General features: G+C 41.9%; 3 protein-coding genes across 4 annotated transcripts; all 3 read right to left on the bottom strand.

Annotated features, from left to right (window-relative positions):
• Positions 1-329: 329 nt before the first annotated feature.
• LOC125981735 (carbohydrate-responsive element-binding protein) lies at positions 330-8,022 on the bottom strand. Of its 2 annotated transcripts, none has more exons than XM_049741640.2 (17): positions 7,313-8,022; positions 6,156-6,262; positions 5,977-6,059; positions 5,823-5,912; positions 5,706-5,747; positions 3,763-3,940; positions 3,320-3,400; positions 3,040-3,185; positions 2,464-2,974; positions 2,329-2,402; positions 1,873-2,116; positions 1,591-1,694; positions 1,382-1,504; positions 1,185-1,312; positions 952-1,075; positions 665-794; positions 330-593 (listed from the first exon to the last, which is right to left on the bottom strand). In XM_049741640.2, the coding sequence occupies exons 1-17, from the start codon at positions 7,630-7,632 to the stop codon at positions 430-432; spliced, it is 2,649 nt and encodes an 882-aa protein (XP_049597597.1). In that variant the 5' UTR covers positions 7,633-8,022; the 3' UTR covers positions 330-429. The 2 variants fall into 2 exon arrangements, with proteins under 2 accessions (XP_049597597.1, XP_049597598.1); XM_049741641.2 differs by having other exon boundaries at positions 1,873-2,113.
• A 148-nt stretch (positions 8,023-8,170) lies between these two features.
• On the bottom strand, positions 8,171-9,864 carry c1qbp (complement component 1, q subcomponent binding protein). The gene is made up of 6 exons (XM_049741652.2): positions 9,493-9,864; positions 9,147-9,297; positions 8,979-9,066; positions 8,804-8,899; positions 8,615-8,737; positions 8,171-8,502 (listed from the first exon to the last, which is right to left on the bottom strand). The coding sequence occupies exons 1-6, from the start codon at positions 9,734-9,736 to the stop codon at positions 8,353-8,355; spliced, it is 852 nt and encodes a 283-aa protein (XP_049597609.1). The 5' UTR covers positions 9,737-9,864; the 3' UTR covers positions 8,171-8,352.
• A 317-nt stretch (positions 9,865-10,181) lies between these two features.
• dhx33 (DEAH (Asp-Glu-Ala-His) box polypeptide 33) lies at positions 10,182-14,888 on the bottom strand. Its single transcript, XM_049741642.2, has 12 exons — positions 14,506-14,888; positions 14,141-14,301; positions 13,781-14,008; positions 13,524-13,694; positions 13,086-13,271; positions 12,885-12,996; positions 12,624-12,783; positions 12,455-12,543; positions 12,261-12,388; positions 11,975-12,178; positions 11,807-11,893; positions 10,182-11,643 (listed from the first exon to the last, which is right to left on the bottom strand). The coding sequence occupies exons 1-12, from the start codon at positions 14,714-14,716 to the stop codon at positions 11,335-11,337; spliced, it is 2,046 nt and encodes a 681-aa protein (XP_049597599.1). The 5' UTR covers positions 14,717-14,888; the 3' UTR covers positions 10,182-11,334.
• Between the last annotated feature and the right edge of the window lie 427 nt (positions 14,889-15,315).

Raw genomic sequence — 15,315 nt, 5'->3', positions numbered from 1 at the left:
ACATCTACTGGAGGAATTAAGACGTGCCGGTGTTTCCTTGGCCTAAAAATAACAAAATACAACTACATCAAGACTGAGAAGTGTCTTCAAAAAAATATCTGCCACAAACCAAGGAGTTCCAAACACAACATGGGATTTTTTTTCTTTAATTGTTGGTTACAATATATACGGACACAAAATGCTTGCTGAACCACAATTGAAAGGCAATATTTTTAATTTTTGTCTTTATGGATCATTACAGAAGACTGTTGTCTGTCGCCATCTGCTGGGCAATACGGAAAATGCTGGCAGCTCTGAGCCGTTGTAATGAATGACAAAATCAAGCTGTATTTCAATTTTGGTATTTTTATATTTGAATGAAAATGAAATAACGGGTTGTTTTTCTATTTTGAATTACTGCTTCTAATTATTTCAGTCTTTTTTTTCTCATCACATGTTGCGCATATGGTCTTGAGCAGGTTGCTGTATGGAGTGGTCTAAGGTAGTAGAGGGGTCACCCTGTGTGACAGCGAGGGTGGCCTGCTCAGGCAGCAGTCTTGGCTCAGTTAGGATGGACGTCGTTGTGCTCAAAAGACGGAGTGAACTCAAGACCACTGCGGATGGAGACGCAAATGATCAGACAAGTGCAAAGGTCAAGTGCAACAATAAAAAAAAAAAGACTGACTGGGTCTTAGAGAAGGCAGAGAACAGTGTTGGTCCAGCCAGGACAAAGTGGATTGGCACAGTTGTTCCACACTGGCAGTGGACACCATTCCATTATAGGACTCAAACAGTGGCTCGATGATGATGCTGAACTGACACCAAGTTGAGGAAATAAGTCACGATGATAGTTTGCTTTCTGAAACAAATATATTGTTTTGGTATTTTCAAGAATGATATGTCCAATTTTTCTGTGTCACACAAGCGGACAAATGACTTGTTTCCTCCCTGTACGCTCACAGTTAAGGATACAATCCAGAACTTCCAGTTTTGCAGAGTTTGGGCCTGGACGTATTCCCGGAACTTTTGCCTCATGTGGTCAAATCGCTGTCGTGTGATGGGCACACCCGTAGCCGGTAGTTGCTGTTGGCAAGCACTGCAAAAAAAAAAAAAAAAAATAATGAACACAATCTTAACTTGGCTTTGGTGTGTTGGACTCCATTCAAATATCCCAAAGACCCCTCCAAGTAAACTAAAGGTCTTACTTGATGGCAGAATTCAGGAGCTGGATCTCATCTCGGAGTCTCTGAGCCTCCTCGTGGAGTATACCTCTCTCCTGCTGCATCTTACTGATGTACTCGGCGGTCTTCTGCAAGGTGGTGGCTTTGCTAATCTGAGGCGGATAAAATGCTGCATGATTTGGAATCACAGTTGAATAATCCCGTGCGTCCTTTCAATGTACCTTGATGCTCGGCTGGGAACTAAGTGTTGACACCAGGTCGTGTAAAGTGTCAAAGCCCATTTTGATGTTGAAACGTCTCTTCTGTTCAGCTGATATGTGAGTCATCCTCCTGGTCTCTGTTTGCTGGAGTAGACATTGAACATCACACATTGCGTTTCTACAGATTCAGCACCACCTTTTCCTATTAAACAACATCTGATGTACTTTACCTTACTCATTTCTATCATTCCATACCCCAGGAAGCCTGAATGTGGAGATTCAGGATTAGAAGATTTCTCGAGGAGGTTTGGAGGTGAAGTCTGCCCTGTGTAACCTGGAAAATCAAATAACACTTACATTTCTGTCAATTCAATATTTATTTAATCTCCGCAAAATCTTGACAAATTGAAATGACCGGTGAGCTGTCCACTTCAGCACCACACTTCTATATTTGCTTTACAATAGCCCACAACAGTGTGAGAAGAAAATCCATCTCACTTGAGTGTGCTTACCTGTTAAGCTACTTCTGTCTGTGCCATAAAGCTGGACAGGTGACAGTTTCTCAGTCTTAGGAACGAGAAGGGCTGCGCTGCCGTGTGCAGTGTCATCAACCAGCAAGGCGGCTGGCGCCGTTGAGCTTTTGGAGCTTTGACTCTGACCCTGAGCTGAACTCTGCTTGTGCTGCACTGGGATGACTCCGTGCCAAATAGCTCCATGTTGCACTTGAGATGAAGCTGCTCTGGAGGAGGAAGCCTGCTGCCAAGACACATTTTACACACTAAGGAATCTTCAAAACAAAATCATCACACTTACATTTTCTGCTTATTATGTCTCATCTAACATCTAGCACTTTTTCCTCCATAAGAGGAACAAATCAAAGAGCGAGACAGAACATTGTCAGAGTAGCTGTAGCTTAATTATGTGTTTCTACAGCAACGTTGGTGAGATAGTTCATCTCGATTGCTCACCGAAGCACCGGGAGATGGGGACTTTTGACCTTTGACTGTTACGTGAGTAGTTTCAAACCCCACCGATGTCTTCCCTGTAAGAAAAAACAATTTAGCCATAAAAAAAAAGAAAAAGAAAAGGGGGTGGGGTGGCACCTGTTGAAAGCAGCTTAGCCAGACAGCTTGTGGGCGCAGTGAAGGAAGCAGAAGATAGCCCCAGAGTTGGACCAAATGTCCTCTCGCTTTCTTTCTTCTGCTTATGTTTCCCTCGCACTGGTCCGGCAGACACTTGTTCAGGAACCGCAAAGCAATGCGACGCGCCTCCCGGAGGCTGGGCTGCTTGAACCGGGTCGGACACGTAACCTTGGTGGTACGGGTATCTGTGAGCTTGCTGAGTAGTGCTCACTGTGGAAGCAGTGTGAGTGATGACGGTCGGCGTCACGCCGGCGCTGGTGTGGTAGCCGAACTTATGACACGGGAGTGGGTAAAAAAATGGACTGGCTGCCAAGAAGCCCTGCTCAACGTCGCCGGGGAAGGGAAGAACGGGATCGGCGTACAACTGGGGTCCGTAAGGCAGCGAGCTCGGGTGGTAGCCGCTGCAGTCCTGGTTTAGCCCTTCCGTTTGAGATGATGAAGCATGTGGCAAACTGCTGGATGACAAAGTAGCCTGCAGAAAAAGCCACTCGTGATTTGATGGACCACACTGTGATGGAGCATATCCTGAGCAAGTACCTGTGAGAGCTCGCTGTCACCGAGTAATTGAGGAGCTGTGTGCATGGTGGCTCCAACGGGGGTGATGCTGGATGAACTTTCAAAATAGCCAGAGTCTGCAAAAGCCATCTGATCACATGGCTGAACACCAGAGTTCATGAAGATATCTGTGAAAAGGCACAGCAAAAAGAGACAAGATACCTTTTTAAATCTTGGCATCTCCATGCATGAAACAGTTTAATATCATCATTTAGTTTCATTCTGAAGGGGGGGGGGGGAGTAAAATGACACATGCAGGTACCTGGTATATCCATAAAATCATCCAAGTTGGGCTGCAGAGGAGTCAGGCCTGGTTGAATCATATCAGAATTTGTTGTGTATGCTGAGGAGGGAGACAAGATTGTAATGAATTGGATGAAAGAATGTTATGTTTACACCTGATTCAGAATTAGAAATGGAATGGAAACCAAATTTGCTGCTCATGTTATAATATTAACAGCCACTTGTCACTAGGCAGATTTCACAGGGCTTAAACAAAACTGCCCCTTTGGTCAAAAAATAAATAAAAAATACAGCACAGAAAAAAATACTAAGATCAATATGTACAGTTATGTTCCTAATAATAATAATGTATTAAAAAAAAAGAATAAAATCCTCATATAAGCTTTTGGGAACACTACAAACTTTGATGTCACCACAAAATTCATCTATTTTAATGAAGGTCTGGAAATATTTGATACTTACTGTTGTGCCGCTCACTGCTTGCCCAGGGGCATTGCTTCTGCGTCATGGTGAACAGCGTGTCAGAGATATCAGACAGGAGGTAGTCCAGGTCAAACATGGGAGCCTCCCCTGGTGTTGCCTCAGGCTCTGGATACATCTGACTGGACCATTTCTCCAATTTTTCCTGGCAGATTTGACCCTTCGGATACATGGTTAGCAGACTGAGCCAAGAAAATATAACAGTCGTTACAGACAACACAACATATACAAGACAAATTCAAATAATCCTCCATTTTGCGTTATTGTTAATGCAGAAAAAAAAAGTCCTCAGTAACAACCTGTCGTCTAAAAGCAGATCCGTACAGAGCCTTTCCAGAATTGTGCCCAAGATGTGTTCATTCTGATCATCCACACCAGATATGACATTTATAGGAAAGCCCGGACTGTATGACGGCCGGCCTATTTTGATTACGTTGACGCACGCGAATCTTCCTCCTGTAATTTGTTTTTGCTCCTTGATTGACCGTCACTGAAGAATAGTATGCATGTGCGGGTAGAAAAGAGTAAATATTACCATGTGTGCGTGTGTGATGAAAAATACAAAATGGGTCATAGTGTTGAAAAGCGCAAGCCCCCTCCAGGTAATCATTACACCGGGTTTGTTCATTTATTTTGACGTCTCATCATTTCAATAAGAAGGGCGATCTTTTGTCCCTGACCTAATTCTACGAAAGTAGTCATCCTCACGTGCAGGTGAATAGGAGGATTTAAGGCCCCATCAACTAAAGTGGGAAGCACAGACGCAAATGCCCGCCTTGCAATTTCCGACTTCCGGTGATTGGCTTTTTGGAGTGATTTTCCTCTATGCACATTTCATTCATTTTTTTTTTTTTTTTTATATTATTGAGATGTGATGTGTGTGTTGGTAGAAATGGGTATGAAGCTGAAATAAAAGGAAAGTTGTAAATTACATCGTTTTCATCTTTTGGTTAAATAGACCCAAAAAATCTTCTGGGCATAAATCAATGCATTAAATAAAAATAAAAATTTAAAAAAGGATGAAAAGTACCAAATTATTTTGAGAAGGCACGTGTTTTCACTTGAGTAGTGTCCATCCTCATCAGCTTTGTTCCGTCTCTAATTTCTCTCACCGTCTTTTGATTGTTTTCAAATGTGACGCCACCGCTGAAGGTGCGGTTTACTTTTTTTTTTAATTCGTCATTTCAGAAAGTAGGTCAGAGTTGAGAGCTTTTTTTCCCTACAAAGAAATAAAAGACGAGGCTTGAAGAAGCGTGCGGGTTATTGTCGCTACTCATGATAAACTTGCGTCAATTGCTCACCCATGACGCAAGTTTTGTTGTTGATGTTTTTATCTCAAACCACCATTTTCCTTACCAGCTATCTGACTGATACTGAACCCACATTGTAAAAATAGAGAATTCACAAGTAAACAATACTTTTTCCAAGGATCAAACTTCATGTTTTTATTGCAATGTATAATTACCGGTCAAAATATTATCTATACCTTAATTGACCGGTGGCCCCTATCAATCACAAAGCTCCGTCACTTCCTGTCGAATTTGGATTTGACCAGCAGTTAATTTACACAGCTAAGTGGCAAAATAGATGAGCCTGAATTAATTGTAGCTTCTGCTGCTTCCATTAGGCTTACTGGATATTTCTGCCTAATGGAGTCTACATCATGATCTTATTGATAACAACATCTGCTGGATAAAACTTTTGCATGACTGAAGAAAAATATTCCCAATTTTTTTGATGTCTTGCTTTCCCATGTCGATGGCTAAATAGGTTTGTTTTGAGTTGAAATCAAACCAACAAAAAGGATAAACTTTCTAAATGTGCTATTGCTCCTTTTGAATTCAATGTACATTAAACAATTTCATTCTTCTTAGTATTAAATTACGTACATTGAGCTTTTGAATGTTAATAAAACTTATCCATACCTCTTGGAGCATTGATATAATACCATCCTTCTCTTTCTGAAGCTGCAAAGGAACAATAAAATAGAGGTAAGCGTGGAATTGGGGATAAAAAAATTCATTAATAAATATAATACATACTCTTTTCTTGTAATAGATCCTCCACTTGTGATACTCCTTGATGACCACCTCAATCCGCCGCTTCCAGTAGCTGCCTTCTAATACAATGGCCTGTATGAATAAAAGATAATTATTGGTGTATATTGAGGAATCCACAATAAAACAAATAACTTACTTCAGGTTTTCTGTGGGCATCTGCCTCAGATCCCTCCAATGGGGTGTTGAAACCACACACGGGATTTTTCCCCTTTTTCACATCTAAATAGTATTTAGAAAAATAAAAATGCCACTATACAGGTCCTGCGTAGATGATGTCAATTTCATGTACAGACGTTTTAAGTGCGGTAGACTCACATTGGATGAACCATGCTCTCCAAATTGCATTGTTTAGACGGATCTTATCCCTCCACAGTAACCGCAGTCCTTTGAAAGACTTCCATTTTGGGGACACAATCTTGCCGCTAAAAAGGTGGGGGGGAGAAAAACAATGGTGTTGCTTTCCTTTTCATACCTTAAGGCAGGGGTGTCAAACTCATTTTTTTTCGCGGGCCGCATTGTAGTCATAGCTTCTTTCGGAGGGCCATTATGACTGTCAACCCAAATAAATGTATGAGCACCTCATATTATATACTGTAAAAGCTACAAAACAAACTGACAAATTACTTGTTTTCAAATCAGATGAGTAAAAACTGGTCAAATATTTAAAAAATATATATAGAATGAAAAGTGAAAACTATTTGCAATTCTAGTAATGACACACGAATTTGATGCACAATTTGTCTTCGCTGGCCACATAAAATGATGTGGCGGGCCGTATCTGGCCCCCGGGCCTTGAGTTTGACACCTGTGCCTTAAGGAGTAATTCGATCTTGACAAATGGGACTACATCTCGCTAATTGTGGTTTTCCAGAGACTCCTAATGTGAGACACTCAATAGTTGCTAGGTAGCCAAGCCAAAGAGCACATTTGAATATGCTTCTAATGAAGAGCATCAGGAGCTCTCGCTCACAAAACAGCCGAGATGGCAATTTGCTACTGAGGGAAAAACAGTGTAGTCTAGTTATTAAAAAAATATATGCAGCAGAGCAAATAATGTGAAGGAAAAAGGTGACACATGAGTTGAGGATCCAAACAAATATCAAACAAAGTAACTAGCAGACCTCATATCAAATCATACATAGCTGATTATTATTTACATTTTAAAATCAAAGGTACATTACATTACTACATAGAATGAAAATAAATAATTTATCCAATGAGCCTACATTGTACTTTATGGAAATAAAGCACTATGAAAAGCAAAAAAATACAGTCATCATTGCAAAAACATTTCTGCAATACCTCAGTTACACTCAAATCTATCCAGTGCAGCCAACTCGAATCAAAGTCCAGCTAAGTTTTCAAGTTGTTGCACAACAAACGAAATAAAAACTTCTCCTCCGCTAAGTTTTAAATATATTTTTGGGGCTGCTAAAATTCAAAGTAACAAACAATCGAAGTGTTTTACGTACCTGTAGGCTAAGGACATGCACTCAAACAGGCGCGTGAGTGTGGGGTCGATGCTTAGACTGCCGGAGCTGCGCGGCCCGTAGCGATACGTCTGGCACCAGGTTCGATTCACCGTGTCGAAGTCGTATCTCGGGCACCGTCCGCCTTTCACGCCGCCCGGCGACGCGTCGCGGTGGGGCGACGATACCATAAAGTGTCCGCTGTGAATGACCTGCGTGTAGGTGAAAGGCCCGTAAGATGGCCCGCTGACAGTTGATCGAGCGTGGTCCGCCTCGGAAACGAAGGAGTGGTGGACAGAACCAAGTTTTTCTTTATCCGCCATAGCCCTGGTTGGAATTCACCAAAATGCGACGGTCATGACTTCTGCTCCTCCTTTAATGCAGTGACGGATTTGGGGAGCTTCTTTCGGCCACACTACTTTTTCCTGAGCGCACGATTGCGCAATAGCATTCTATCCACTTCGATGGTGTTAAAGTCCCGAAGGGAAGCCCAAGGTGGTAATTATTAATAGACTTTTTTTTTTTTTTAAGGCAACACAATGTGACCGCGGTGGGGGAATAATTAAAGTGAAATTACATAAAGATCCCAACAGTTGGGAATCACAGAATCTGTGCATATGTGAACTTTATAAACCATCTTTACAGTTAACATTAATATTTTTTAATCAATATCTACTTATATCGACTCACCGTTTAGAGATTGAAAAGTAGCTCGGGCGGATTTTTATTTTATTGGATATTTCATTTCAGTCTTCTACTCTTATTTTTTTATTTAGGCCAGATTGCCCCTAAAATGTTTAATGAGTGTAACACTCAATTAGCAAACGTAAAAATTAATTACAACACGATAACTATATGTTAAACTGTTTTAATCGCATTTTGACCTTGAAAAAACAATATATGTAATTAATGTCCAGAACACATCTTGTCCAATAATGAACCTAACTCGCAACATGATTTTTGAGTAAGCCCTACAAATATTCTCATTAGTTGCCGCTGGTGTGAACGGGACAAAAATGGAACACCCCGACTCTATAAATAGATTAGTTACATTTCACAAAGGTTTTGAGTTCTTCCAGAAATTTGATGTACTGTTGATGTTCGATGGCAGTGCTCAGCTCCATCAGTTCATCTGCAAAGGTGTTGTCGACACCCCGGTCGGCCAGATAGTCCATCATGTGATCATAGAGGTCCTGGGAAAACATATTATTTATCTGCCGTGTAAATCCAGACTTCTGGGAAAATGTGAGGCAGCAAATAGAAACTGTGAAATCCATCAGGAGGGGGTTTTGTGACAATACTCACATCATTCAGAGAGTCTTTGGTGAGTGTGTAGCTAGTTTCTTTCCAGTCTGTATCCCCTTCTGGCTGGAAGCTGACCTCAAAGATGCCAAAGATGTCACTCTCTTCCTCTTCACCATGTGATAACTAGCCAGAGGAGATCAAGATCACCCAAACGTCCGTCGCGAGTTGTGCTGCCACTTTTGTTCTTACCTCATCTTGAAGGAATTGACAGTCAATCACCAGTGTATCTTTTGCAGCCTCTTTTGTAACTTCAACAACAAAGTTGGGCGTCGACAAAATTTCAGGCTGTGAGGACAAATAGAGGTTTTATAATTTTAAGATGGTCATTCAAACAATATTCTGGACTCTTTTTTTTTTTTTTTACCTCTTCCCCTTGTTTTTGCTCTCCTTGTTCCGCGTCATCAGCAAAGTTTGGTAGAATGCTGTTATTGACATTGAACGTGACCGTGATTCTGCAAGGGGACGAAGAGAAAAAGTCAAACCCAAAATTTAGAGATCTGCCAAAAAAGAGCACAGAGAGAAGGTGCCTTACTTTTCTCCAGCAAGGCGTTTTGTGAGTAGTGCCTCAGAGCCCTCCATAGACAGTTCCCAACCTCCGGATATCTTGGGTAGAACCCCGCTTTTCTGAAGCTTTTTCTCCTCTTTGATTTCGTCAAATAGAAACTCCCCAAATGCCTTGTCACCTGCAAAAGGAGAACAAAATACACATGGGGCAAGTCGTCTTGATCTCCAGATCAAGAGAGACAACCAAAAAGTGTCCTGTGTGGGTCCTTAACCAATAAGGATGTTTTAAAATAAGCCAGGATCACCCTAATGCACTCTTAATAAGCCATTAAGCCGGTTCGTAACTAATTCAACTTTAAAACCATGCCATTTACCCTCTGTGTGCAGAGCACCGCATCCACACGACGCCGAGGGATCCAACAACTTGGAAGTGAACAGCTTTGGCCTGAACCCTGAAGCTCCGTTGCCGTTCATCATCCAGAATGAGCGGGTGAAGGTTCTGGTTGTGGCCGCGCTTGGTGAGCACAATGTCGGGCAACTAAGCGGCAAAGCCCGTGCTGTGGAGGCCTTCGGAAGGCGGAGAGCGGCTCCCACCGCGCGGACAACCGACTTGAGCATGTTTGAAAATGGAGACACAGCTAGCACTTCCGACCGGGTATCTTATGGCTGCTAGAGAGTGATGCCGCAACACACGTGTGTGGAAGGACACATTGACCTGTCGTAGCTATGCCCTATGCACCGGAAGTAATGTTTGACGTAAAGGAAGCGTTACACGATAAATCATTAGCATATATTCATACGTCAGCGTTACCGCCATATTGGATGTGGCATTTGCGTGTTTTTTAAAGCTGCAAAATCTAAAAGCTCTCATGGGATTTAAGGCATTTCTTGAATTTGGCAGTTTACTCGATATTTTCGAGCAGAATTGGGAAATTTCGTTATTATAATGGACAAAAAGTCTGTGATTATCTCATTACTTGGTCAAATCCTCAATTCAAACGTTAGGAATAAATAACCCAGCTTTGTTTTGAACTCAGTACTAGGTTAGAAAGTCAAACTCAAATAACCTTTTCAAATGCATTATTTTTTTATTATAACATGACATGCAGTTGCTCTAACATGATCAACATTGTGTAAAAATATTTTAAGTTATTTCTGGCACAGTCCTGAGTCAAAGTGTAGAAAATCACAAAAGATGCTTCCAAATCTTTCCCAATCTGTGATTTACTTTCTGCAAAGTGTGAAAGAACTATATAATTTCCTATGTTCATTTTGTTTTCAATTGTCAATTATTTTACTGGTTCTTTTATCACAAATTATAATTTGTTTGTGATAAAAGAACCAGTAAAATAATTTCCTTCTCCATGCATAGCATACATTTTCTGAATTACCTAGACAATATCAAAAGGTAGAAACTAGAGATGCTTTCATGCGTCTTTCCCTGACGAGCCGGTGTTGTATTTGGCAAAGGCGTCAAAACAGCATGCACAAGTGGGTGCAGATATTACAAAATGCAGTTATTATCACGTCGACATGCTGCAATACTTTGTCAAAAGAAACTCTTTCGAAAACATTATTGCCCGAGTCAACTGTACAGTCAATGAATGTGTCCTGTAAAATATCCCCAAGCGCACTTTGTATAAAGTCAATACAATACAAGGCCCAGTTGAGTCTACCTGAACATTCTTTGGAACTTATTATCACTATTTGGTTTCCAAACATTTTTCTATATAATCCGAGATTCACGGCAAAGAATACACATACTAATGAGAAACTGTGATTCGTATTCAAGGTGAGAATATACTTTTAAAATGCACGCAAATTGGAAGAAATTCAAACATCCCACAACAAATTCCTGTTTAACCGTTGCAAAATGGGATTGTTGAATCAATTGACAAATCGGAGTTGAGTGAGACATCAATGTGCACATTCATGCCGCGGTGACACTTTTGACTTACTAGGAGGTAGTGTGTCCTATCAATAAATACAATAAGATTTCTCGAGAAGTCCAAAAGATGCAACCTATCAAACATAGAGGGGGTCCTGGGTTTACGTTAGAGTTCCTTTCCTACCGGTGTCTGATTTTTGTTCGTAACCGGAACATATTTAACCATGAATAGAAAATCAGTGAAGAACAATAAAAAAAAGAAATCCTACTGTTAGGAAATCAAGGATTTGTATCCCTGGATTAGTGAGGGTGCACGAAACATACCCGGTTAGCTCTTGGTGGGGCGCAGTTTGCGACTAAAGTAGTCGGGCGCTGCGTCGAGCAGCCAATCGGGATCCACCAGGCACAAGTCCCTCATGTAACAGCGCGAGGTGTGCAGCAGCTCATTGAACACAACGTATGCCGGCTTAGCCTGGAAAAGGACAGACGAAGGGTGGATGGACACCGACTGGTGGGTGTCCAGGGCTAAGTAGCTGCCGTCGGGTTGAAGCTCCGCAGCGTTGATAAACATCCCGTGGGCGAGGCATTGGCGAACCTTCCCTGTGTCTGCTCCACATGACTCCAGCTTTAAGTTCAGCTGACGGAATAATTAGCAAAACAGGAAAATTAATAGTTTTCTTTTTTTTTCCCACATCAACTCAAAAATGGCTTCACTCATTGGACGGAACGGCAATCGTGAGTGGGGCTCAAAGTTTTTCCCAGCAGATGCAGAGGTGATATTAGGATTTGTGGAGATGTACCTTAAGGCAGATTTCTCTGAGTTGGGCTTGGACGTCTTTCACGAGACCCATATTCCTGCTGTTGACAAAATTCTCTCGGCACCATTCCTTTATCCCAAAAAAACAAAAGCAAACATGTCAAGTCACATGGTGATATGTGATAACGATATACTAACGTGCAACACTTGCCTTATTCCCACCGACTTTCTTGAATGCTCTGTAAATGCTGAGGAGTGTCACGTGATCTCCTTCGCTGGACATGAACTTCTTGCGCACGGCGAGAACCTCGTCTCGCCGCGCTGGGGGGTTGTACAGCACGGTGTCCACCGACAGCAGCGATACGATGCTTAAAATCTCTTCGGAACAGGAATAATTGGGAGACAGCAGGATGGTCTGTAAAACATCAAAGTGTCATACTGATGTGATTTGCTCTTTTATTTTTCTTCTTGTGTGGAAACATTTCAAACAATACTACCTTGGCATATCTTGGCTCCAGAGGGAAGCTTGACATCTTCTTCCCCAAAGCAGTGAGGAGAACCTGCCCGTTGTTCCTCTCCAAAGCCCCAAGCAGCTCCAAATGCTCCACAGCTGAGCGAATGGCATCTGTCGTGGAAATTGCAGCTCATGCTGTGATCGGCAAATACGGTTCGTGATCTTTTCAAATCTTACCCGGGGAGGGCTTGGACATAAAATCAAAATTCATCACATCCGGAATCCCGAGAGCCATGAGCTGGAGCATCACACTGGCTAAATTACACCTAGAAAACAACAATTTTCTCGATGAGATTGTGTGGCTGGTGTGTAATTACCCGATCAAAACAAACGAGACTAAAATTACCTCTGAATCTCAGGCACAGTCATAGGGATGAGATGATCAAACTCCTGCTCCGTGTAGAGACGGTAGCAAATTCCTGAGTCTTCCCTGCCGGCCCGGCCCGCTCGCTGCCACGCCTGCGCTTTGGAAACGCGCTGCACTGCCAGAACCTCCAAGCCACTCTCTGAGAGCCAATTCAAAACCAACATACACATTTATTTTGTATGCTGTGTCTGTTTTTAATTACGCAAAATCTCATTTGTGACCTCACAATAATGATCTCACCAGGGTTGAAACGTTTGGCCTTCACCATCCCTGTGTCAACGACATATTTGATCCCCGATATAGTAACTGATGTCTCAGCTATGTTGGTTGATAGGATAACTTTCCTGCAACCCTTGGTAAGAGGAAAGAGGAGCAAAATATATTTCCCGTGCATTTAAAACTCATTGAAAGTCTACTCTGGACTTGGGATTTCTTTTTTACCTTTGGAGCTGCCTGAAAGACCCTGAGTTGTTGCGCCGGAGGCAGTGACGCATACAGAGGGAGGACCAACATAGGTCCACAGTTGTCAGGCAGATGCTTGGCAATGTCTCGGCATGTCCTTGCTAGAGCCTCGATCTCTTCCTGGCCCGTCATGAAGACCAATATATCATGTGATGGAGGTGCTTCCTGCGCATAGATGAGACTGTTACAGTTTTTGTTGTATCATAGGATAACTTTTTATCTTAGGTTTGTAAATTTTGCAGATATTTAAACCATTGCATTTTTTTTCCCACGATGTATACATAGCAACTCTCCATAAAGGGCAATTTTGTTATTAAATGTAACGTGTGGCATTGAAAACCCTTTTACGTAATGAAAAATATTTTGAATGATTCACTCATTAATTTACTTGTGTTTTTTTTTTCCTTTGGAGACTACCTGATGTATTTGGAACACGGTGACAAGAGCAGCTTGCAGGTAGTCGGACTGAGTCTGCTTGGTGTAGAAGATCTGAATGGGATGCTGCCTGCCCTCTAGGTATAGTACAGGTGACTTGTTGAAGTATTCCGAGAACAGGTCCACATCCATTGTAGCTGACATCACTATGACCTGGGCGGGTTAAAAAAGAAAACCAATGTGAAAAAAGGGTAACAATTCAGAAGAAATCAACTATAATAGGACATAATAAAACCTACTTTAAGAGGAATCTTGCCAAGTTCCTTGCGCCGGCGCTGAGCTGTCTTGACAACCCCAAAAAGCACATCTGTATGAACAGTGCGCTCGTGAGCTTCATCCAGGACGACCACGGTGTAGCGCAGCAGTAAGGGGTCGCCAATGGCTTCGCGTAGGAGCATTCCATCAGTCATAAACTTCAGCTTTGTCTCGGGGGACGTGACGTCCTCAAAACGTACGGTGTAGCCCACCTGAACATAGATGCAGTTGTAAGTACTGGTAGTAGAAGTAATCATTCATCATAAAACAAACAATGGTAAAATTAAGTGTATTACTATAATAATAATAGTTTGTTCTTGGTTTGATGGATGATGCGGACATACCAGCCTCCCAAGTTGCGTTCCCTTCTCTTCTGCAACTCTCCCAGCCAGTGATATCGCAGCCACTCGGCGGGGCTGAGTGATGGCAACAAGACCCTGGCGTCCGATCCCTGCCTCATACAAATACTGGGGGATCTGGGTGGTCTTCCCCGAGCCAGTCTCGCCTAATAACAGATTGAGTCTTGTCAAAAATCAGGACATCTAACATTACACACAGACACTTTACTTAGAGTCAAATTCATCTCATGTATTTGATCACATAGGAGTGAGTGTGTGAGGGGACAGACTTTTGAATGCACTTAAAAAATGAACACTTTTTTCATTTTTACCTACATAGGTTTGTTGAGAATTACTGTGGCACACGTTACCTATCAAAATAGCACTGTGAAGCTGTCTCAGTTGGCTCAAAAGCGGAGTCCTCGCTTGATAAATGGGAAGTTGTTTCCTCTGAACATCGATCGGCGTGGTGGCTTTTGCCTTCCCAGGCAGCAGCATACCAGGTTTCTGCTTGTCCAGGCGGAAGAAAACGGACCCCGGCTTGAATTTTTTAGCCGGAGGGTGGTCGGGATCGTAGGGCATGATCTAGAAGACAAGATTTCCTAAGAGCATTCGATGTCACGTCTTTAAGTCTCGATCCGATGTCAGCAAATGAAAGTAAAAATGGTGTTCATGCTCACGCGTAGATGCGTGCAGGCGGCACCGCAGTTGTTTACGCTTACGCAAAAAAAATGGCCGACGAGTTAAACGTCGTCGCACATGTTTGACGTCATCGAATATGCAGGTCAAAAAAGTCCTGAGTCGCCAAATGACGTCTTCAGCTTAATTTCATAGAAACTATTTTAAATCTCTTTTTTAATTCAATTATTCCAATAATTTAAATTCTAATCTTCTTTAAATTATGTTTTTGTAAATACTACAATGTTTGATTTTGATTTGCACGGTCATAACTACGAATGTATATTGTATTCATGCTTTGAAACCTTTCAAATATCTTATTGAAAGTATGTTTTTTAAGTTGTGCTTGGAAACAATTTATTAGAAAAATACACCCTTTTTTTATTTAAAGCAGTTTTTGTATCGAATCCAAGCTTCTCTGGAATCATTCAGTAAATAACCTTGTTTTTAGTAGAAATGCATTCCTGTCTCTGGCTGTGACTCAGTTGCATTTGACGTGCCCT

This window comes from Syngnathus scovelli, chromosome 15 (genome assembly GCF_024217435.2).
Source record: "Syngnathus scovelli strain Florida chromosome 15, RoL_Ssco_1.2, whole genome shotgun sequence".
NCBI lineage: Eukaryota > Metazoa > Chordata > Actinopteri > Syngnathiformes > Syngnathidae > Syngnathus > Syngnathus scovelli.
Note: the sequence above shows the minus strand (reverse complement) of the source record. Positions and strands in the feature narration are given on the sequence as shown.

Bases quoted from the DNA above. Each gene is read 5' to 3' on its own strand.
- LOC125981735 (XM_049741640.2), bottom strand. From the start codon at position 7,632: ATGGCGGATAAAGAAAAACTTGGTTCTGTCCACCACTCCTTCGTTTCC. The intron at 2,975-3,039 runs GTACTTGCTCAG...CTTTTTCTGCAG, and splicing joins GTGACAGCGAGCTCTCACAG to GCTACTTTGTCATCCAGCAG. The intron at 2,403-2,463 runs GTGCCACCCCAC...TTTTTCTTACAG, and splicing joins GGCTAAGCTGCTTTCAACAG to GGAAGACATCGGTGGGGTTT.
- c1qbp (XM_049741652.2), bottom strand. From the start codon at position 9,736: ATGCTCAAGTCGGTTGTCCGCGCGGTGGGAGCCGCTCTCCGCCTTCCG. The intron at 9,298-9,492 runs GTAAATGGCATG...CTCCTTTTGCAG, and splicing joins CGGTGCTCTGCACACAGAGG to GTGACAAGGCATTTGGGGAG. The intron at 8,503-8,614 runs GTGAGTATTGTC...ATGTTTTCCCAG, and splicing joins CCAAAGACTCTCTGAATGAT to GACCTCTATGATCACATGAT.
- dhx33 (XM_049741642.2), bottom strand. From the start codon at position 14,716: ATGCCCTACGATCCCGACCACCCTCCGGCTAAAAAATTCAAGCCGGGG. The intron at 13,695-13,780 runs GTAGGTTTTATT...TAACCCGCCCAG, and splicing joins TTGGCAAGATTCCTCTTAAA to GTCATAGTGATGTCAGCTAC. The intron at 12,544-12,623 runs GTAATTTTAGTC...GTTGTTTTCTAG, and splicing joins ACTGTGCCTGAGATTCAGAG to GTGTAATTTAGCCAGTGTGA.